We start from the raw sequence: 24,859 nt of genomic DNA, 5'->3' as shown, positions 1-24,859 counted from the left end.
AGTGGCAAGTATAAATATGTACATATTATGAACTCGCAATGAACACTAATTAATGTGTAAAAAAACCCCGATGTGAAGGCCAGCCACACATAACCCGCAACTACACTTATCCGTATTGACCTTATATCAATGATTAACACTTTAAAACGTAAATGAAAATTCAAATTACATACCTATATGAAATAATATAGGTATGTGTGAAATTAACGCGAACAAACCTGGGGGCCGATTTTTTAAATTCGACCGCTCGATTTCGTGTATTTCGTTCAGTAATATCTCCACTACTAGGCATGTAAATTTTACTAACAGAATTGAAAACGAGTGGTCAATACCACTAGATTCCCAATTTCTATCGCTCGTAGTTCAAAAATCAGCATTTCGCCGTTTTCCACCGATTTTCGAGTGACGAAATCGAGCGACCGAAATTCAAAAATCGGCCCCCTGAAACCTGACTCAGATTTAACAATCAGTGACGATTTTGATCATATTTTGAATTTTGACACGACCTTGAAGATCAATTCCCACGCTGAGTGCATGCCGAATGAAGTAAAAGTCGTGCGTAACGTGAGATGCGCGCCAATCACCAAGACGGTCGTATCAAAAACAGATCACAACCATAACGAATTGTTAAATTCGAATCGGGCTCCGGAATTATTAATCTTACTACCGTAGAATTGAGGCAATGGACAATATCATTATCTTTAACACCGCAAAACGAGGCAATTCTGCCAAAAACACCACGGAAATGGCCCATTTCGGCCTCACACAAAAACATCCTTTACCAGGCAATCTCAAATGTCATAGAACCTTAGGTATCAATAAATCAGCCCCAGAAGGGACATTCCAAAATTGTAACTTGATGTTGATTCCATTTTGACATCATTCGTAGATTCGTTTTCCAGAAACTTCCTGTCTCGCTCAGATAAAACTGTGGAATGAACTATCGTCCGCGGTATTTCCGGACCGACACGGCCTTCAAAAAAAGGGCGTACTCCTATCTTAAAGGCCCACCCACAGACTTGGCCCACCGCACTTGCAGCCCTTCTGATGTTGCATACGTCCAAGGGGTCACCCAATTGCTTACCATCAAGCGATTGATCTGCTGGTCTGCCTCCATAAAAAATAAACATAACCAAATTTCAGTTCGATTAGCAACGCCACGACGGAAATAAAAATGGTGGTGGTCTATTGAGAAAATCTCGGCATTCATTCATTCATTCATCATCTCCAGATCATTCCATAGCCGGAAAAGCTAGTCAAAATAGGAATTTTCGAATGTCTCCTCAGAGGTTTGGGTCTAAACGAGATGATTTGTCTTTCGACTGACCACTTTAGAGAACCCTTACATTATTATAGATGTGATGTCAGGTTTTGAACCCGTATTATTATCGAGCTAGCGGGTAATGGTATAACGTGCAACCGAGTAAAAGGCTTACCTTTGGTATTAAAGGAATTTTAGTGGTGAGATTCTTTTTTGATCTTTTCTTTTTTTTTTTCACAAAAGTGCTTTGATCACGGCCCGTAACAAACATGAAACATAATCTGTTTCAAAAACGAGATTTTGCTATATTATGTCAAAATGCATCATGCTCAATGATAAATATAAAAATAAAAAGATAATCTCTGAAGTCTATCTTTCATAGGGGCAATACTTGCGTATCTATATATCTTTCCTCTTTTTCTAGTTTTTAACACGCCTTAGTTTTTTTTGACCTAATGGTCGACCTGTATGTAACTTACTATGTAATGGAATCTTGCAAGTTAAATTTGATCCACTACCCGGTTTCCGATTGAGCTGAAATTTTGCATACATATGTAAGTCGGGTGACAATGCAATATTATGGTACCATCGAGCTGATCTGATGATGGAGACAGGAGGTGGCCATAGGAACTCTGTGATGAAACAACGCAAGCTAATTGTGTTAGGGGTTTTTAGAATTGTCTCGATGAGTATTAGTTGTCTGTCGTAAGAAAAGTACAGTCAGCGATAAAAGCTTGTACCAAAAATGAAATTTTTGACAAAAACTTATTTTACCTATTTACGTCAAAAAGAGGAAATCTGGAGGGAGTAGAAAATCTTTAGGTAGTAATAATATTTATAAACCTAACATAAACATCACTTTATGTTCAAGTCCCAAACTGCTTCAATCATAAAAATCCCTTCTGACGCCGCGAAATTTCATGCTGTCGTCTCGCCATACATCAGTTTTTACCATAAATATACCTTATTTCCTTTACCATAAGGTACACACATAGCCAACTGTGATATACACTCAGCAGAAAATAAGTATACCTTGCGAAAGTGGACTTTATTCCTTTACAATAAGGTCTTCGAAAATCCATGTTACATGCCAAAATGTCGCACTTCAGTGGACTCAGCCGTTTAACATGTGGGGCTTCTCAAATTGCCGGCCGTAGGTTACATACCACGGTTAGCTGACCATCTCTAACCCTTATCGCATTGATATAAGGTTGAACATAAGTCAGCAGCTGTTACATGTACGGTGTTCACGGATCAGCTAGTCTCGAGATGGATTACGGTACACTTCGGCTAGGTCCACGTATTACGCTTGGGAGGTTTGGAAAATTGAAATGCTGGATATTTTCCGGCATCTCGAGTGATATTACTTAATGTGCGATTAAAATAAAATTATTATAATCTCCAGGTATATATATTTACTTTCTTCAAGCCTCGCAAGCCTAGGTGTATAATTGGTGATTATAAAATTATTATAATATTTGGGGGAGCGAGCGCGAACGTCTCCGTTTCAGCTTGGAGAAAAAGCTTGTAACTTGTAATACAAGTGGAAGTCCTTTTCTAACAAAATCTGTTAAAAAGTGACATCCGCTTGTATATATATATATGTCGACGCGCAGGTGATATAATTAGTAAATTCAAATAATGGTTGCGCTTATATGACATATTTATCATAAAAGCTTGAAAGCGATGTAGATAATAAAGATCGATTAAGTACAAGACTAAAGTCTGAACTTGACACCACTTGATGCTGGCGACAGTTGGCCCACTTATGCCATCTGGATGTGTTCTCACGGGTCGTGTTTGGTAATTAATTAGTTAGTGGTTTTTTTGTGGCGAAGCTAACCTTAGGCGCCAGGCCAGGCAAGGGCTGGAGCCGAGGGTGTGAGGACATTCTTATTTACGACTTAGCGCATGAAACACGCATCCGTGGGACTACGTCTCGCCTAACAGTCCTAACTTAGTATTTAACTCCTTTCGTATCCCGTGTGTTGATTGTGCCTCGCGTACTAGTTATCGTGTTAAATACCTGTGCCCACAGGGATGTAATACCTAGTGCATCTAGCCATTCCTGAATACCTAAACCTACATTAAGCCCCGACATATATATACGTATATGTATATATATATATTTATATATATATATATATATATATATATATATATATATATATACATATACGTATATATATTTCGGGGATCTCGGAAACGGCTGTAACGATTTCGATGAAATTTACTATATGGGGGTTTTCGGGGGCGAGAAATCGATCTAGCTAGGTCTTATCTCTGGGAAAACGCGCATTTTCGAGTTTTTATATGTTTTCACAGCGAAGCTCGGTCACCCAGATATGATACATATTATAATAGGGGTTTTCTTAAAATGGCAGAGCCATAGGGACCCGCAAGGGTTCACAGAACCACGAGTTATATGTTTTCGAGAAAAGTAAATGTCACACTATTTCTGCAGTTGCCTAGATACATACATAACCTCCTCCTTTTGAGATTTGGAAGTCGGTTAAAAATAAAATGAGCACTTAAATAAGAGTCACCTATTTTTAATTTTATATCGCACCATTATAAATATTATAATCTTAGGTGCCTACACTGTCCTACACGAATTTATATTCCGTAGTTAACCAATTTTAATAATGAAAATTCTCTTTCACACTTTGAGACCTACAATCTACAATATATAAAAACTATTAAATCCCTAATGAGGAAACTTCATTTGCAAACACTTTGCTTAACGAGCGCCGACATCGATAAAATGGAAATAGAGTCCGCCATTTTGATATTAAATCAATGATGCATCTTGGAGCACTGTCAGTCGCAGGTTTGTTGAGATATAGGCACAGACAAGACATCCTCTAGACTGAGCATAGTAGCGCTACCCCCTCTGCCACAAATATACGGTAGTCATAGATCCATCTTCGAGTCAAAGTGTCTTTGTGTGACGTTCGTGTCTTTGAACGGACCAATCACGGCACGGGACTCGCTCACCTCGTCCCCCGCACCCCAGTATTTTTGGCAGCATCGGTTTCATGAAATAATTGTTCTTAACTCCGTCTAGAGGATTCCTAGTCTATGGATATAGGTCTCCTGGTTGTTTTTACTGAAACTAGCTTTTGCCAGCAACCCACCTAGTAAATTATGTCGTAAAAAAGGCACCATTATGTATTAACTTCGTTTACTGTAAACTGAAAGAGAACTGAATCTCATAATTATACTAATTCAAAGAAAAAATGACCAAGTCATCTTCATCGGTCATCTTCTTTGGTACAAATAATAATAAAATATAGTTTCAGTTTAAATGTTCTAGTTTTTTTAAACAAATTGTGAATTCGGAAATCTGCCGCTGTTTGCCCTGTGTTTCAAATATGGTGTCCCATTAAATTAGGTGCTAAATTCGATCTTTATTCATGTTACATTTAGGCTTGGTTTCTGACGCTCATCCTGTATAAACACATGAACCCTGCCCTTCGTATTTACTCTTACGAGATATTTATAGAAGTCAACGCTCGCTTAACTTTGTACAGGTACTTGTTTGTGCCGTTGAGTAAATAATACTACGCCCTTAGTATTAAGTGACTCTGGAAAACCATTTCCGGGCGTATTTTTCGTATTTTCTATGAAGTGTGTTTTTAGCCTATAAGAGTGTCCCACTGCTAGGTAAAGGCCTCCCCTCTTTCCCACCATTTGGTCCTATCCGATGCACACTCCCTCTTTACAAAATATGTCAAGGTAGTCCGGCCATCTCCGTTTTGGTCTTCCTCTGCCCGATCCGTCCTGTGGGATCCAGTCTGTAGCGAGTTGGTCCATCCCTCCGGGTGTATTTTAATAGTCATTATTAGTAGATTTTATACCAGCCTTTATAGGAAGAATATCAGAATAGACGCTTAATAAAAACCATTGATCTACCTATTGTAAATTTTTTTTTTTTTTTCTTTATTCTTTATTTATTTACTTGAAACCTAATACAGTAAGTATTACAGCCTTATACAATTACAAAAAAAAGGAAACAAAACAAAAAAAAAAACTTATAAGTATTAGGTTTGTATCAGTTTCATTTTGGATTGAGCCTCTGTTTCCTGAACTAGGACAAAGCCTGTGACTCAGGATTCAGCGATTCCTCCGAGGAAAGTGGTACAAGTTATTTTATAAACTTAAGTACTAAAGGAACATACTACTAAGATAGAAAGGGGAAATGTAAAGAGTCTAGATGAATATATGTTCTAAACAAAAACAAAAACGGCTGACGTGTGTGTGTGTGTGTGTGTGTGTGTGTGTGTATGTTATAAGGTGAGTCAGTAGCCAGTATAAATGATGGGATGGTGATTTCCGTGTGTATGGGTGTGATTATATAAGACTTGCGCATTAACACTAGTTTTCCGGGAGAATAGTTATTAAGGTGACTATTTGATAGTGTTCAAAAGTGATTCGGTTTCTTGATAGTTCTGTGATTTTAGCCATGTAAGCAATTTGGACTTACAGTCGTAGCTATTTAGTGCGTAGATCTTTAAATGTTTATTTGTTTTATTGTAAATACGAGCACTCATTGCCACATACTGACGGCTCGCGAATGTAGTCCTATGGAGTACCAGAGGACAGACAGTTTGGTTATTGCGCTTGCTACATGCTTTCGAGGATAAAGGAAGATGTCGGTGTCTACGTAAAATGGTACGAAGGATGTACAGCTGCCTAACAGACAGAACACTACATACCTCGTACAGTTGTGTTGTCGGATATCTGTACGGTTTTGACGTAGCAACCTTTAGTACGGCACGCTGAGCGCGCTCCAACTTTAGCATAGCCGTTTTGCCAGCGGCCCCCCATACCGGAATACAGTAGGTGAGGAGTGATTGACACAGGGACGTATTAAAGCAGGCTTTACAAACCATTAGTCTTATTTAATGAAATTCCTTCGTTAAATCGATCCTGGCCTTTTCCTTAGAATAAATTAGAGGTTTACCAACCCTGAGATAACTTTTTGTTAACCCATTCAGGGCCAGCGACTCAGCGTATGGGTCATGCTCAAACAGTTCCGCAGGGCCAGTGACTCACATGTGAGTCCTGAATAAATTCTGATTTAAACTTAAACGAAACGTAATTTGATGTAATAACGTAAGTAACATATAAGCTAACAATCATTTCTATAAGGCATATTAGGATAAAAATTATAAACACGTTTTTTTTTAATGAAAACAGGGTCTCGAATATTCAAGTTTGGTTTACTATCAGTGCAATATAGTAAATATACTGAAATTCTAGATACATAATGCGATGCAAGCAAACAGAAAAATCTATATTGAAAAAATACAAAAAATATATATATTTCAGAAGTTATTGACAGGGCTCAAGGTATGGGTCACCGTGGCCTGGCGCTACTTGTAAAAACTGCTAATGTTTCCGTAGCAGGCTAAAATAAACTTTATTGGCTGGTTTTAAAGCTTATTTCATGTTGAAGCTGTTTGATATTGTACCATTTTACAACTGATTACTGTTTGGATGATGGTAAGCAACAATTTGTAGGAACCAAGCCGTAGTATAATAATATTTTGTTTTGTATGAGGGGTAAGGCAACGAGGATTTTTTCCCACTGTACTGTCATGTTTTTATGTCATAATATTTGGTGATCGTTGTATTGTATCTTAGGCAATTACCTACTAACAATGATGTTAAAGTTAATTTTTTTTCGTTTCAATATAGAACAAAGCGGTTGAAACAGTCACCACCAACTAATATGTATTGTATAACAAATAGTTTGTGACAAATATTTACAAGTTTTTTCAAACATCGTGGTTTCTACGGCAGATTAGAAAGTAAGTACTATAATACATTTTAAGTTCTCTATTGTTACTAATATAATGGCGTTTACCAAAACAAAGATAATGACCGACCAGGTGTAAGCTTATCGGACACACTTGGACAATAAACAAGGAATGCATCCGAACGGCGGCGGCGGTATTATCTTTCATGTGGTATTTGTCACAAGAGTTCAAGATGTGATTCATCCCATCCCCCCTATTAGAGATGTATTTTGGAGTAACATGGAAAATATTATTTAGTCACGATTTATTCGTTGGCGACTTTATACTCCTCCTGTGCTGTTTAGTGATTTCGTATTTTGTGACCATGGCTATGGATTACCAGAATTTGAACCCGCCTAACCTGACCGACTGTGCTATGAAATGGACCCCGAACCTGCTTCATCCGAATAACCTGGCTACGAATTCTGGAACCCTGAACTCACCTTTGTTGAATTTCATCTAAATCGGGAAACGGTTCTAATTTAACTTCCAAGATTTGCCCCAAAAAACAACAACAAAAAACACGGCAAGTTAAATAGAATCAGACTAAGCTAAGTTGGCAGCGATTTTGATAGCACAGGCTGAGTACCTAAGTGTAATTTAAATGTCATAATTATATGAAATTATGACGTTTAAATTAACACTTGCACAGGCTGGGCTATACAATTTGCTACCAACTTAGCTTCGTCAGACATTAAACGCTTGTAGAAAGTAAAAATATTCACTCCTACAAACTGCAATAATTAGTTTCTTTTTTGATAGGCACAGAAAATCGGTGGTTAGTAAAAATGTTGCATAATGCTGTCCAACTGGCCGGCTTCATAAGTCGATTTGTATGGTGGCCTGGCGTATTGTGTACGCTCGGCGGTTCGTGGCCATGAATGGGTTAAGCAGATAAATGATTCAATATCGACTTAGTCAATTTCTATGATAATAGCAACGATTCTATGGTTGTACTTGACGTGTAATGTGGAGTATAATAAATTATTTATAAACTTCGTGCTTTAATTTTACACATATTGTAATGTAGTTGATGTATGTTTATGATGTTTTATTACGATACTTTACAGATTTAAAATTAAGATTTTGAAATATTGGTAAAGTTTAAACATGGACTTAGCGAAAGAACAGATTCTAAAGAGTCTAATTATGACATAACAGTAGTAGAGTAGAGCAAAAAAAAAATTTTTTTTATTATAAATTATTTATGTAGGTAGAGACCTATACTTTCAGAGGCTATCATGCTTTTTACATTCCTAATGGACATCTTCAGGTGACGCACTGATTTTGAAATTTTGGAAAACTGGAATTAAACAGAAAATTTAAATATTTCTTTGTTACCCAAGCGGAACAGAGAGGGAGAGAGACAAGCGATACACTTAGTAGGTATCGATTATTTTTTTGTACAGAAAAGTTCATTTTTGCTATGGGGGTTGGCGAGGTCTACAGCTCACAGAGCAGCCTATAGGTTCTACACCAAGTTAAAAAGCTTAAAAAAACAAACAACGACGGTTGCACTCCGGGAGTGCCGATAGAAGTGAAAACTCACCTCACTATGTTACCGACGCCCGGTAACACGATACATACGTTTAGCAGAGGTATTCTATTTATTTATTACATATTATTATCATTCTCAAATAAGATCACACGTTTTCATTGACATGTTTAATGTTCATTTACATACTGCACTGACAACGTCAAATTATTTGAACATAGGTAAAGAGTCTTGAAAAGGAGTCCGCAACGTAAATGTCAAATAACATTGAGTTTTTCTTTTTTGATTTAAATGCCATTTAAATTATGAGTGGCCACCTTACGGGGCTTACGGTCACGTGATCGCCTTACGCCCCTTACGGTCACGCGTGATCGCCTTACGCTGTCTCGAGTTTATCATTTTCCCCACCTGAAAAAGTGCCCAGCGCCGCTAAAGAAGTTTTCACTTCAAAAATGTATTGAAGGTTAAGCCACTTTTGCTTGCAAAATCAATACAGGCCAACCTTTCCCAGTACCTAGGTACCCGTGAATAAAAGAGCATCGGGAAAATCCAATAAAGACTTCAAACAATGCCTTTATCAAATATAAAACTCATCGACTTCGCTTGAAACTCTTGAAAGCGGTTGAAAGACCGCTCTTTTGAAACGCGAACAGCTTATTATAGCCAATGAGAGCGCGGCTCGCGGGACGCTGATTGGTCGCAGTTCCATTATCGTCTTGCGGCGGCCCTCCTATTGGTCGGGGGCGACGACCTTTGCCTTGAACTCTGTTTTAATCAACTCTAGCAGATGATGAGTTCTGGAATACGGTTGTTTCAGTATTGTTTATCTTTAGGGTTTAACGTGATGTTATTTAGGTACTTGTTATTTCTCGTATTGTGTCTGCTTTGTATCACTTAACAAATGAGTTAGCAAATCATACCTAATACTGTACCGCCCACCGGGTGATTATAGGGATGGCTGGGGTGGATAGGGACAAAACTTAAAATGTGATTTACCTGACAATTCCTACACTATCAAACATAGCATACCTAAGTGTAAGGCCTGAGTGGACGCTCGAGTTGCGCGTGCAGCAGGGCGGGGCGTGCGGCGTGCATGTTAAACAAATGCAAACGTATAGGAGCAGCCTTAGTGCACGCTGCTCAAATCACTTGGGAGCCCGACGCCACGCTACACGCCCCGCCGAACGCTCCGCTCCGAGCGTCCACTCAGGCCTTACACTAAGCCTAGCCACGCGTAACCTAGGCACCAAGTGGACTATTGTCACACAAATAAGCTGCCTATTTTGTCTATGTGGAGCGTGAAGCCTCGAAATCTGCAGACAATGCCAAGTTCTGCACTGAAATAGGCTCTATTTTACGGCTAGAAAAGAAAAAGTATTTTATATGGAATGTTTCAGAACTGCATTTTTTATTTGAAATTTATAGTTACCTATGTTCTAAAATACATATTTTTGACTTATACTTTTTCGTTAAGTTATTTGATAATACTTTTGACGCGTATTCTGATCCTTACTTAGTTCTTACCTACAACTTAATGTTACTTTTGATGATAGTTATTTCGGAAAGATTGATTTTGATGATTATGATGATGATGATTTCGAAAAGGGGCAAAATTTTTTCATGTTATCTATTTTTAGCGTAAGAACGTAACACGGTTTGTAACAGCCCTTAGGCTTCACCTCGACTTTTAGGGTTTCCGAGATACCAAACTTAAGCCCTAAAACATGTTACCCTCCAATACCCAATGATCCATATAAAGGACCGATAAATGCCTGTAATCAACCCCTTACGTGTGAAGGGAGTATTTTACTTGCGAACATTTTATCCCAATATTTAAAGTAAAAGCTTTTTTACTGCCTATCTTTTTAGGGTTCAGTTTCGCCATGCCCGTCTATTAATAATAATAATAAGGTTCTTTATTTAGATAACCAGGATCCACAGTATTGTTAGTTAGCTACATATATTTTATGTTTTACTTATAACTAAGGTTTATAAGGTTTATATCTATTATTCCGTCTGTCTGTTTGTCGGTCCGTCTGTAGTCAAACTCACCGACTCTTAGCCCCAGCGTCTTTTCTTTTGAGCGTCGGCGCCGGCGTCTAGTCAGCGCTATAGAAAATGGCGTCGCTGCGCAGTTGCGCCAACGTTGCGTCGAGCAGCAGCCGTACAGTTGCGTCGGGAGACGCTAAGGTGGCCCTTAGTGCTAGAAAGTGGCAATTGGGCATGCTGACAAAAAGGTACGAAAGTGGCAAACACTTTTTTAGGGTACCTCCCCTACATGTAAAGTAGGGATGATTGTTTTTCGGCACAAACCCTATAGTGTGGGATATCGTTGGATAGGTTCGAAACGAAGGGGTCTTCAAGAGATATTGCTAGAAATAAATAATCCTTTGTATTTAAAAAGATATTTAATATCTCAAAACCAGGACATGTGGAAGAAGAGGAGGGAGGCCTTTGCCCAGCACCCGACACAATATAAAAAAAGTCTCGCGCCGCGGCTGTCTGTCTGTATGTTCGCGATAAACTCAAAAACTACCGAACAGATTTTCATGCGGTTTTCACTTATCAATAGGTGGTTCTTGATTGGTTAGGAGTATAATTTGTTAAGGTTTTGTGTTACCCATGCGAAGTCGGGGCAGGTCGCTAATACAACTTAGTTTTTCATGCCCACCTTGAATAACTTATTACAATAGGTACTAGCTTCGTGAATGGAAAATAAAGTTCACAGCTTTATAATAGAGCTTTAGGCTTAACTTCTTGAATAGACGGTAAAGTACTTGCTGGCTTTAATTAGAAATGCCAAGTTTCCTGGAGTGAAGCAGACAGTGCCATAGTAGCAGTTTACTGAGCTAAGTAGGGGAGACCGGGCTAGATGTTCCCGGGGTAAGGTGTTCCAATATAGTAAGTGTACACACACTATATACCCACACACATAGTGTTATTAAGTCAAAATATCTGGGAGTACGAGCTTTCCTCGGAAAACATATAAAAACTCAGACATGCGCGTTTACCCAGAGATAAGACCTAGCTGGATCGATTTTTCGCCCCGAAATGGGGGTTATTTAGCAAATTTCATCAAAATCGTTAGAGCCGTTTCCAAGATAGTAGTAAATGTAGTAATAACTTTGTAAAGAAGAGAGTAGAAAGTTAGGAGCGAGGTCTTTAAATTTGTTGTAAATCGAAATTTTAGTCTCTATTTTGTAATACACTTGTGCATTGTATGATATACTTAGTGTTAATGTTAATTCACACAAAAAAGTCTTAATTAATTTTTATCGTACGATATAAAATTGTACTCATAGCGGACTTGATGCTTTAAGACATTCTCTACCAGTCAAGCACTGGGTCAAAAAGAAAATTGTAGTAATTGAAGGATTTTAACCTAACTAGTATTATACGAGTATAACGACCTATTTTCTATTTCCTACCTCAGATTTAGCCCACGGTCCAGGCACGGCCGCTTAATGCCAAAATAATCCCAGTTTTACCGCAATATTTATTACCAACCGCGATAAAAGTTAGATAAATCCTGGATAAGTATGGCCATAATATAATAGAAATTCCAAATTTTATATTAAAGGAAAAAATGGAAAAAGTTACGCTTCCGGCAGGACTCGAACCCGCATCCTCCACAATCCGTGTGTTGCTCTTAACTCTTAACCAATTAAGCTACGGAAGCCTACCAGGACATCGCAAATCTTTCCATTCCTTCGTTTATGCATACACGTCTTTGGGGTGGCTTTCATAATATAATAGGACAACTAGCTTTTGCCCGCGACTTCGTCTGCGTGGAATTAGTGACAGCAGCTAAAGTATAGCGCCTGGATAATGCGAACAGCAATCATTCAATTCGCGCATTACTTACTTCAATTATTAGGCAATTCACTAACTCATTCAATTCCACCCCCTTTTCTCTCTCTTCAGGGATGATTTCTAAACTATCCTATGTCCTTCCTCGGGACTCAAACAATATCTACAAAAATTGCACAAAAATATGCACCGTGTTTTTTTATATTAAAAGTAAAAACTACCAAACACGTTATGGCTGCTATAAGTAAAGTTGCGATTGTATCAAACATTATACAAACGAAAGTTATTAGGCCTTTTTGTCACAAAATTACTGAACACCACTAATAAGTAATATTACCATGCCTCTCTAAATCCATAATTTTGTGTCACAGACATTATCATCCAAGTCATTACAACAAAGACGCCCGAATAAGGCCATAGAGAAATAAGTAATAAGGCCCGCGTACCGTAGAGACGGCTTGCGGCACGCAATGTCAGTCAGTGACCGTCAACGTCTTACTTTCGCAAGGAATTGGGTTCCATTTGCATTTTTGTCACTTGGGGATTTGTCGGTTGGCGCTCGGGGTACGAGAATAAACAAATTATAATAAGAATATTATCGATAATTCATAGCACGTTCATATCTGGCCTTGTTTTGGTAAATTATTGGTACCTAAAGTCAAATCCTGCTACTCAATTCTGCACATCATTTACAGTAGGTACCGTAAAACCATCCACTTATAGTCTTAAATTATGGTCCAAAACTGACTCGGACTTATTATTTAAGCTGCTCAGTTCTGAGGCATATTCTGCCCTCCTAAGCCCAATAGCGTTCTGAATAAAAAATTGCTTTTCATAAATGGGAGAATAACCATGATTTAAAAAAATTTGATATTCATACTTTATTACGTTACGTGTAAATAGTTGTAGTCTTTTACTATAGTTGGGTGGTTTTATGGCAACAGAGTATGAAAATGCCATGATAATCTTCAAAATTGTATGAAGTGAACAATGGTACGATACGGCAGGACCACAAAATTTGTATGCAGAATTTCAAAACTAGGTTAAAGCTTCCTGAAAAATGAGTATCTACAGAATTTTAAAACTGTTTGAATGAAAAGCTGTGTGTTTTTTCAGAGGCGTTGTTTTAGACTTTCCTAGATATATGGCGAAATGCCTAAATATCTCGTTCATATAAAAAAACTGCGCTACATTTTTAACAATGGCCTTATTTTTTTCAGTAGTTAATTTGTCAAAAACAGGCCCAGCTCCATTGTGTCCCATTTTCTCACAATGGCCACACTAGCGAGTGGCTACATATTGGGCCGAAGGCGGGACAGTGCCGAAAGTGATTTATTTGATTACACTTTGGTTATTGATATTTCCCTTTTTATCGTACAGGGAATCGGGAAATAAAAAAATTAGTATTCTGCTATGAATAGAGGATAAAAAGATATTTAGGTGCAACCCAATATAATAGTGGGTATCATTTTGTAGGTAATGTTTTAATGTTCGTATACATGTACCTACCGTTATAAAAATAAAAGTACATATGTACTATATTGGATAGGAAATATTCCTGAATAAATTTTATTTAGAAAAGCTATTCAATTGATTTACTGATTTTTGATAACAACTTGTGTGTCTCGTGTTTTTAGTTACAAGTAGCTCTGTGAGATGTAGACCTCGCGAGAATAGTTTTTAACCAGCTGAATAAATGTACCTATGTCTCCGCCATTTTGAAATATTTCCGAAAACGAGTCTACAAAAAATCTGACCGTAACCTAAACCGGACGTACGAAAGCAGTTTTGCCGAAGCTGAAACGTAGACCTTCGCTAATGCTCGGTCAATAAACTTAAACTGGTTAAACAGACATATTTATTTTCTTGAAAGGAAGTTTATTTCAAAACTTATGTACTTATTTTAGTTCAGGCCATCGTCTGTTTTTCTTGAAAGAACAAAGTTTTTAAAATATCTTTAGACTTGCTTGAGATTTATATTGTTTTTAGTTCGTAATTCCAGCAAACAGTTTCGTTTTCCTTCCATACCTTTTCTTTACTTATCTTAGCGGTTTTCTCGTTGCATCCTAATTAAGGGCGCCTAGGGTATGCTTAAGGTCAGATACTTATACCTTGGCCAATTGGTAGTCGTTTTCGATATACTACTAATTGTGTAGGTAGGTAGGTATAATTCAAATTTTTGTATGCAAGCCCATTAATCCAATTCCCTTATATTTAATGTATGTATAAAGTTTCTTACCAACTTCTAGATTATAATCAGAATTTTATCAGATCAATCGAACTTATCCAATATTACCCAATAATTCACCTCACTATGCAAAAAGTTAACACAATTCCAAAACAGACCTTATTACTGTGAATTAAAAACCAATTTAAGTTGAACGTCGATATTAGAGTATGTCAGATTAAAGACACTCAAAAACCTACCTTGTTACTCTGAGTTAAAGTCCAATATAAATTGACGGGAATATGAGAGTGGGCTTGAATTCCAGATTCGATACAATCAAAAAGCTACCTAGTGACTCAGTGTTAAAGTCCAATATACGAGTAAGATGACGGCAATATGAGAGTCAGCCAGAAAGTTGCCAGATTTAAAGTGCTGCCAGGCATATGCGGAGTTATCGATTCGATTGTGATGCCAAATGTATCGAATCGGAGCTGCATTTACTTACTTACCTAGTAGTTCTTAGTTTTGTTTTTTTAACCGACTTCCAAAATAAGAAGAGTATTTTAATTCTAGTTATTATGGTATGGGGGACAATTACGTGGGGGAGAGGGGTCTAGGCAAAAATCATGCAATTTTTTTTTCTGGCAAAAAATAGTGCAAAATTGTGTTAGTTTAGGTATGTAGTTTTAAGTCAAAAATGCTCAAAAACTTCACGCAATTAATAGGCAACCCCTTTAAGATCCCTGAAGTTGCAGCTAGGCTTCCATAGGCTACAGGTAGCTTTTACCATCAGGCAGGCCGTATGCATGCTTACTACCGTCATGGAATAAAATCACCACGTTTAGAATTTAGATTTCTCGAAAACATTAAACGGAATGCCTGTTTGAGAGTCCTAAGAAAAACCGTCAAAAACACAGGTGATTGCACCCATGTGAGACCAACTAACACAATTACTATTTAACTAGCAAATAACATTCATTATTATGTATTTAGCATTCGCACTGCGGTCAACCACCAACCGAAACAAAAAGCTTTAAAAACCCAACAATTACATACCAACTTAAGACTTTTATATTTAATCGTATTATACAGTTTAAACTGAAACGTACTAAAAGTATATGGATTTTGTAGGTTTATACGACCTTTCTCTATTGAGACGGTTACGCTAGGCTAACGGCAGAGTGCTGCACTAAAGTTGTAACGTTCAAAAGGTCGTATGTTAATATGAGTTTCGTATAAAGATACAACAATAGTAGTGTTACTGTCGTTATAATCTAAAGGTCGTATGTAAGTATGCCACTGGTATGGAGATACGACGTTTTAGTTGTTATGCAAGTAGAGGTCGTTAATCCTGTCAGCCGTAAACATTTTACACGACTTTATATAAAGTTTTCGAGGCTTTTAAGATCTTGAGATGGTGTAAATACTACAGTATTTTAAGAGTAAGAAAGTAGCTACAACTATAGTGTGTCAAAGGACTGTCTCATTTGAAAGAAAGAAAGAAAAAAAATACATTTATTTATGACAAACAAACAAACATTTCAAACATAGACAGAGAGAATCATACTATCTTTGTCTCACACTAGTACTAGCACCCAAAAGAAAAGAATATAAATACGGTAATTTTGCAATTAACACTTAATCAACCGAGCGAAGTGAGGTCAACTAGGGGTGCACTTCTCAAGTCTGTGTAATGACCCCAAGGTTATGGTTATTAGACGATATCTTGAGTATTCTTTAACATTCCTTCGGAAGCAGCATCAGTTCATATAATTATATTAGTGTTTAAGTTATTTTATCACAATGTATGTACTAGTGAAATAATCATTTATTTACAAACAAAATATATACCGTGGTATTACTAAAAGAAATTAAAATCTATACTTCGTTTTTTTTAGCATTAGAAAGAACTTGAAAGAAGGTAAGCGGTTTTGACATGTCTTTTAATTGAAAAACACTTTTTAAAAATCAATAACTATTACTTATGACAGCAGAAGACTATAAATGATCGTATTAGATTCATAATTGTTACTTATTTGCCGTAACTTATTTTTAAAATGTGTTTTTCAATTAAAAGACACATCAAGATTGTTTACCAAATTTCTAATGCTAAAAAAAACCAAGTATAGCTTAAATCTAAAATAGGCCCTTGAGGCATTGTACCAAGGATGCTGGCGACATTTCCTCGCTGTATCGCAATGCTGATAGGGTAGTATGTACCTATGTGTCACTATTCATAATAAGGCCCCAGTTAATAATGGCCCCAGAATTTTATATCCGGATGCGTGAAAATACGGCACAATCCCGACCAGGGATGTTGCGAACATCCGCATCCGCATCCGCAACCGCGGAACTTCCGCATTATTTTCAACATCCGCATCTGCATCCGCGTCCGCATAAAATGCGATGCGGAGCTTATGCGGATGCGGATGTCGATCAAATCGGTACAGGAACGTCTTAGCGGCGGCGTAAGTGCTAGGTAATTTCGTCATTATCTATAACGAAATCGTCTTGATCCAGAAAAGTCGGCCAAGTTACTGTTTATTAAATATACCTATATTCTTGCTTAAATACTAAACGATTCGTTTTTTTTAATAAAAAAATACTAAAAATGTAATATTTGACGTTTTTTAAGTACCTAATCTTGACATCCGCATCCGCATCCGCATCCGCGGATGTCAAAAAATCTGCATCCGCAACATCCCTGATCCCGACGACCGACCTACACATAAACTCATAATAATGAACCTTCTCATTAATACTTGATATTTATCACGCGATAAACCTCAACAACGTGCTGGGGTTTCAACTATTAACGCGTGAAGCCGGTAGCTCACATGTGTTAATAGTTAATTTCCGGCTGAGGATGTTATGAAGAGGCCGATTCAGATTCTACAACTTGTTACGGGTTTGATCTTGTTTTGATATGACCTTGAAGATCGCCGGCACAGAATAAATAATAGTACTAGGTACAGAAGATTCACTCTCTAACAAAACTCGTCTATTACGACAGATATGACAAGCGGGAGCAGGCGTCCCCGTTCCGTAGCGGTGCGCGGCAACTACTATGGCTAGACACCAAAATTGGTGTGGGGCGCATGTACTTGTAGGTACTTGTAGCGACGCGATGGAATCGCGGAGTGAGCCACGCCTGTCGCCAGTAGATATGAGCGCCGCGCCGGCGCGCCGCCGCCGCCGACAAAATTTTCGCGCCGCCGCCGCCGACGCTGCGTTATCGGCGTGGCATCGGCGTGACCTTGGTAGTCACTACTACTTTCGGAATTAGATAATATATTTTTAATCGAGTTTAGATCATTAACGGCGCCACTTCAAATAGTTTAGAGGCATTCAAAGGGTATTTTAGGCCCATTTAATTCAAAAATATCGAAGGCAAATGCAAACTTATCTGTCTAGTAACCGCGCTACTAGTCTTGGGGAAACGAAATTATTTAATATAAATTTTAACATCAATATACTTGTAATAAACATACTGATTTCCTTCCATTTTTATTGTGGAACGTTCCACATTACAATTTATAGATTGTATATACAGGGTGCTTCATGTAACAGGAGCAATAAATTAAACTAAAGGCTGTACTCCTCAAACTGACCAACATTTGTTCAGCAACTTTTAAAAATTATGAATCATTTAGACTTCCTCTTTTTCATACAAAATAAATATTGCCTTCAATGTACGCTGACATCAGTGTGTTTGACGTTGCTTGTATTTAAACATAACAAAATTTGCAATAAATTGCGTCTTAGAATAAACTTTAAAGTGTAATAAAAATCAAAACATGAGTTATTTTCAAAAGTTGCTGAACAAATGTTGGTCAGTTTGAGGAGTACAGCCTACAGCTTAATTAATAAATGTTTGGAGCTCAACTTTCGACCTGTTTTAAAACGCTTGAGCATTGGTCCTTATCCGATCTTAGCTCCATTGCAGCTCGGCCTTTGTCGTCGCACGAATGCGCCCGCAGGAAAGCTCCAGATCTTTAACACTATGGCTTCAGTCTTTATCGGCCTGCGCCCTCGCTCTGCTCTCTTGCAGCTCGGCCTCGCACAGAAGCGCGCCGCAATTGTCGCTCCAGGCGTTCGGCCGTCAGCCAAACTTACACTTGGCGTTCGTTTCTTAGCTGTATGCTTACCTGCAGCTCATCCTCTGGCCTCGCATTGGGAGGCGTCGAAATCAAGTCTTCGGTGTTACATGGAGCTCGGCGTTGGGCCTCACTTTTTGACATAAATCTGTTTTGTTGAATCGATATTGGTTAATGACGGAGCTCGATTTTCTTTGGACTGTCGACAAGACGTTTCCCTGATACAGTCAATCCGCAATTTTTAACTGAGCACAAAAGGGCCTCGCTATATAAGATCTTCCGGCCAGAGCCTCGCCAAGATGCCGCGCGATACAGCTTATCCACAGTTTATACGATATCAATTTTTTTCGTACCATTATTCAATAAATTATCCTTGAAAATAAAAAATGCATTTATTTCATAGCTTTCTTACAGCAAAAACATGTTTTTTCGGTAAAATTTTGGTTTGAATTCTATTTTCATTAATCGAAGGTGTTTCAAGGCCACGCCGCCGATTCGCCGCCGCCGCCGACCAATTTTGACCGGCGCGCCGCCGCCGGCTATATGCCTATCGGCGCTCATATCTAGTCGCCAGTCACTCTGATTGGTGCATGCGAAATGATGTGAAATTCGTCCGTGAGATCCCACTAATCCGGGGTTAACCGGTTAAACCGTTAACCCAGTGTCAAATTGTACTGCTAACCATGATACTCCAGGCCCCTATTTCACCGCGGTGACAGGTGCGACAATTGTCGACATCACTGTTACTGACGTCACAGGCCTCCATAGAGTACGGTAACCGCTTACCATCGGACGGGCGGTATGCTTGTTTGCCACCAACATATAAATAAAAAAAAACTCCATTATATCGCCAATAAATAAGTACTTATTTTGCGAAGCTAATGACAATTGTCACATGAAACACGACAATTGTCACGAAATTCCAACACAGAACTCATTTCGTGTTAATTAAATCGTGTGACAATTGTCATCATTATCATCATCATAAACTTCGAAAGAGAAATAAGTACCTGCTTTTTGCCGATAAAATAAAGTTTTTTTAAATAATACAATGATGTAAGCGGTAACCGTAGCCCATGGATGCCTGTGACGTCAGCAACAGTGACATTTGTCGAATTGTCGCACCTGTGTCGCCGTGGTGAAATAGGGGCCAGGTTTAACCGGTTAACCCCTGGTTAGTGGAATGGCGCAAGTAAGGCTAAGACGATCGTCAAGGTCGTGTCGAAACCAGTTCAAACCCATAGCGAATTGTTAAATTAGAATCGGCATCTTTATCATTTTCATCTGGGTCAGAAACGCTCCACAAACCGGAGGCGTTTCCTGTAGACAATAATTAAATTAAACAATTTGGAATTATTTTACTAAGGCTTTTACAATAAAGCTAAGAACCAGTAAAAAGTTTCAACTTGACTCTAAGCAGCACGGATATTAATTAAAAAAAGATTATTACCTTGCTAGTATTTCAGCTGAAGCCCAAGATCTGTAATATCACTTTACAGTACATATGGCGCTAATTTACCGCCCTAGTGCGGTAACTTACCAAATTTAAAAGGGGCCATATGTAATGTAAATCGTTGTACGATACACGTGTATTGTAATGTACTATTATTAAGAAATGAAGCATACACGCAATTTATGATTACTCAACCAGATTGAAATGGATTTTAACTAGATTACAGAGACCATGTACCAACCAACAATATTTTTCCCTGTGGTTTCTAAGAAACCACATAGCACAAACGCAGACCAAATGCCAGTCGCTACGTAAACCCAAACACATGTAACCGCACAATAAACATACAAAAAAGCCATTAAAAAAAACTATCTACTTTTCCGTGTAGTGTAGACCTATACCTATAATAATCCCAAATATAGCCGCCATCATTCACATAACCTTACACTCTAGCTATTGATACACATTGACATTTTTTTTTCTCTTCAACATGATTCTATACTGCTTATTTAATATTTGTAATTTAATTTTGTAATAAATATTTGAATGCTGAAATTCCAGCCAGACATGTAAAGAACTGAATTTGTATATATTGACATCTTATGTATAACTCGTGCTTTATCAAATAAACGATTATCTTATCTTATCTTATCTTATCTTATCCTCTGTAATCTGACCTCAATAATCTTGAAATGATATCTAAATGATGGTCAGAATTATACTGGCCGTCTATACTGGCCAGCAAGTTCGGTGAACGTGCGTACGCCCTAGACTGTGGTATTGATCCCACCACCACCACTCCCACAGCGGTTTCCACAGTCGGCCGGCGCCACGCAGCCACACCACTCGAAATTTAAAAACAAAACAACCATCTTCGCGCGCGTTCCATTTTCAAACGCATTTTTTAATTTGTTATTTTTTAAAGCCAGTGATGTTCGGATACCAATTGACAGTTGCGTGTGTATTTAGTGTTTATAGCGTGTGCGATTATTACTCAATTTAAAACGTGAATGTAACACCTTAATTGCAACGTATGAGTCACGATACGACCCAATTTACCTAGTTAGTGCTAAATTGGACAGAAAGCGGCCAAATACCAGTGTCAATTGAATATTTTCAGCTTATCCGTGCATGGAAAGGAAGATATCAACTATCTGATGCAAATTATCTCGGTTATCGCGTCCCCTCGCTCTATTAAGCCAGTCGAGCGTCAGTTTATCGCTATCAGCTGATGCAGTCAGTAAAAGCGGTTAAGAAAACTAATTTCTTTGAAGAACAACACAGATTTACATAGTGTCTGCTCACGATAGCACATAGCAGTGAGTCAGTCGGCTTCGAGAGCTGCGGACGCTGGTAATTGTAATTACCTAGTTTTTTGCGGTTTTCTAAAATCGAACGCGTCTTCCGAGTTACGATTTAAGACGCGGTGACGAAACGAATTCTTTTTTCGAATATCGATTTAGTTTTTTGTGTGTTTCTTGTCTGGATAGTGCAGTGATGGTGTCGTGATTGAAGCGTTTTTGCTGTCTTTCTTATAATGGAAAGAAGCGTATTGGCGGACACTAGGCACGTTTCATGGGCTTCCGAAGTGAGTATTATTACGAAATTGAAATGTGGTGTTTAATTAAATTAAGAATAGCTGTCTACTTTATTTTGCTGATATTCTCCGAGACCACGGGGACAACGTCGTCCTCGAAACGTCGGAGGTAAAATTATGTGCCGTTTAGTAAATAATAATATTGGGATAAGTCGACTTAGAAATGTAGGGCTAATTAATAGATTACCACTATTCTTTTCTGTTGGATTCTATATGTATATGGGTTATTGTACAGTCACAATGATCTGAACACGCACTATAGCGCCTTGACAATAGAGGCGTGTTCAGATATTTGTGAGCGCCTTGGCCGCTCCGATATATCTCTTAACGACTGTAGCAATTGAATTTTGGCATTTTCCGGATCTAAACCCGTCAATCACCTCTTATCAGTTTCAACATCTATAGGCTATTATTTCACACCTAGATACATATCAATACCTAGTCCGTACATTGCAGTTCATTCCCCCTTGACCTTCCGCCGTAGGTTACCATTATAATAATTGTGACCTCGTAATCCTTAAGTTAACCTTTTCGACGCCGTGTCAAACACAAAAGCTGTCACGCTGACGCCACGTCACCGAAGTGTCAAAACTGAAATTGAACTTTATGCATATGCACGTAGGTCTATGTTGCTCTGTGGTCTGTGACCGATTAATCGGTCTTTGGCGTTGAACCTACGAACCCTACGGTGCGGATATATCGGTCATATGGCGTCCAAAAGGTTAAGAGGATACATCGCGGCTGCGCGAAATCGCCTTTTCATACAAACGTAGTCCTCATTTTCCTCTCTGGATATTAACATTATTAAAAATATTTTGACACAGTTTGTTGTATTAACAACCACAGCATGCCTACGTTTGATTTTTTTCGAATCTTTCATTAGTATGTACGGTCGGTGTCCCAACTTAAGGGGCCCACTGATTACCAGTCAGCCGGACGATATCAGCCTGTCAGTTGTTCGGAGCTGTCAACTTTTTGTTCTAACTGACAGGCCAATATCGTCCGGCGGACTGTTAATCAGTGGGCCCCTTTAAGTTTAAGTACCCAAGTTGCCATACTAATTGTATAGAATAGTCGATACTTATGTTAGGGAACCGACTGTACCTATAACTTAAATATATTGTATGGGAGCGACTTTTAGGTGACGGGTTCATTGACTCGTATTTAAAAGAACTAGGTATTACGCGACTAGGTAAATATTTTTCTCTACTCCCGTACTTTTATTTTTTTAAAGGGTCGTGCACACAACTTTAAAACCCTACCTTATAGTTGTCAAGACAAGTCTTTAGTCTATTCTCCAAAAAAGCATTTGTGCATACACGCAGTATCTTTTTGGCACTTTCGATACTTCGTGTAATGACCACTTAAAAAATATTGAATGAAATACATTGTTGCCAACCTTATTTCAAATGTCATCTCTGACAAATAAGTGAACCAGATATGTTTTTTTTTTAATTTCATTCATTCTTTTTCCGCCCTTACCCTCCATTTTTGCTACTTCTTAAATGAAAAATATTTTTCACCTCAGCAGCTCGAACAAGGGTACTTTGCTACTTAAAAACAGTGAGCAAAATCGCATTTTGCTCACTGCGTAAGATAAAATGAGCAAAGTGCAATTTTGCTCACTCAGTGAGCAAAATGTGATTTTGCTCACTGTTTTTAAGTAGCAAAGTATACCCTTGTTCGAGCTGCTGAGGTGAAAATTTAATTGTTTGTATATCTTAAGAGGTAAGTGATGAAGAAGGAATACGTGTTTCGGGTTCTCTAATATGTTCTCACTGCTGAGGTGAAAAGTTTTGTGAACTACACGAGATCAAAGTTATTTACATCTCGTGCGCTTTTGAGTCCCTTACTACGCTCAAGATTCTAAATTAGATTCACTAGCTACGCTCGTGAATCTAGTATAGAATCTTTCGCTTGCACGGGACTCAAAATAAGCACTCGAAGAAATATCAAACTTTGATCTCTTGTTGTACAAATAACTATGTTAAATTTACAATTTTATTTCAAAGTAAGTGCTTGGTAGTAGAAAAAGTATTATATGCAACTTTGTTTAACTGAGTCAAGAAATACTCGTGGCGTCTTTATTAACAATTTTCGGCTTCGCCTCAAATTGTTACTCATGCCACTCGCCTTTTTTGACCTCTCTTAAACAACGGTTGCATAATAGTAGTGTATGTGACTGCTACATAATGAGTGGCATTAAAATACGAGTGTAGGTTTAAGAAACGAACGTTAGTGAGTTTCTTAAAAGGATCACACGAGTGTTTTAATGCCTAAAGCCCTTGCTACACGGTCGCCGACAAGCCCCTCAGACCGCGTGGCCTTGGTCTGGACGGACCGTGTAGACAGTTGTTTCCAACAAAATTTGACCAAAACTGGCCAAGGACAGACCAAGGTCAGACGGTTAGAAGGCTTGTCGGCGACCGTGTAGCAAGGGCTAAATTATGTACAGTTACATAAACTACTTTATCTAAACACATACTTAAAACTAACTAAAAGATAAACTGTACGTCAAATGGTGGTGAATGAAAACTTTTTTCACGCATGTCACACATCCGTAGTTTTTTTTAATTCCTAGTCAAAATAATGAAGTCCCTATTCTCATGTCACTCGAGATCAAATATAGTGCGGTTTATATTAAAAAAACATACTAAATTGACGTTTCGTATCGATAACTGTTTTAATATACTAGAATAGAGACCAACTTGAGTTTTGACTGCTGTTCCAAATTTAAACTCATAACCTTACAAAAATCTATAACGTTACCTATGTACTCGTACATTAAAGTACAAATTTTCCTACTACCACAGATAAGAAAGTTCTCATAGTAAAATTGGTTGTAATAAAGCTTGTCATTTCCTACGGTTTCTGGACGCATTATAGAGCACTAATGACATGTGTGTAGATAAAATACTATAATGCGCCTGTATAGTGTATAAAAGACATTGGCATTGGTCAACTAAGGCAATCCATTACTATGTTATGACAGCGTTATCTTTATCTCTCAATATTGGACATTGACAAGTGATGTAGCTTTATCAGACCGTGTAGATATAACATCTAAGAACGATAAAGTTATCCAACATAGGATTTCTCAGTTTATCTTAGAAAGGGAGGATAAATACTTCGGTTGTTTGTAGAAAAATAACGAATTAAATCATATTGTACAGAC

The 24,859-nt window shown here is 38.0% G+C and overlaps 1 protein-coding gene across 5 annotated transcripts in view; it reads left to right on the top strand.

Moving 5' to 3' along the window:
- Nucleotides 1-24,859, top strand: part of LOC134658375 (uncharacterized) — an 81,052-nt gene that overhangs the window by 6,798 nt on the left and 49,395 nt on the right. The window contains exon 1 of one of the 5 annotated variants that reach the window (XM_063514038.1): nt 20,760-21,675. The exons of the other annotated variants lie outside the window; for them this stretch is intronic. Coding sequence (XP_063370108.1) covers nt 21,625-21,675 — 51 coding nt within the window. The 5' untranslated portion in view covers nt 20,760-21,624. Of the gene's footprint in view, nt 1-20,759; nt 21,676-24,859 lie in introns of those variants that run through there. 5 annotated transcript variants of the gene reach the window in all.

The sequence above is a fragment of the Cydia amplana genome, chromosome 22, assembly GCF_948474715.1.
Source record: "Cydia amplana chromosome 22, ilCydAmpl1.1, whole genome shotgun sequence".
Taxonomy (NCBI): Eukaryota; Metazoa; Arthropoda; class Insecta; order Lepidoptera; family Tortricidae; genus Cydia; species Cydia amplana.
Note: the sequence above shows the minus strand (reverse complement) of the source record. Positions and strands in the feature narration are given on the sequence as shown.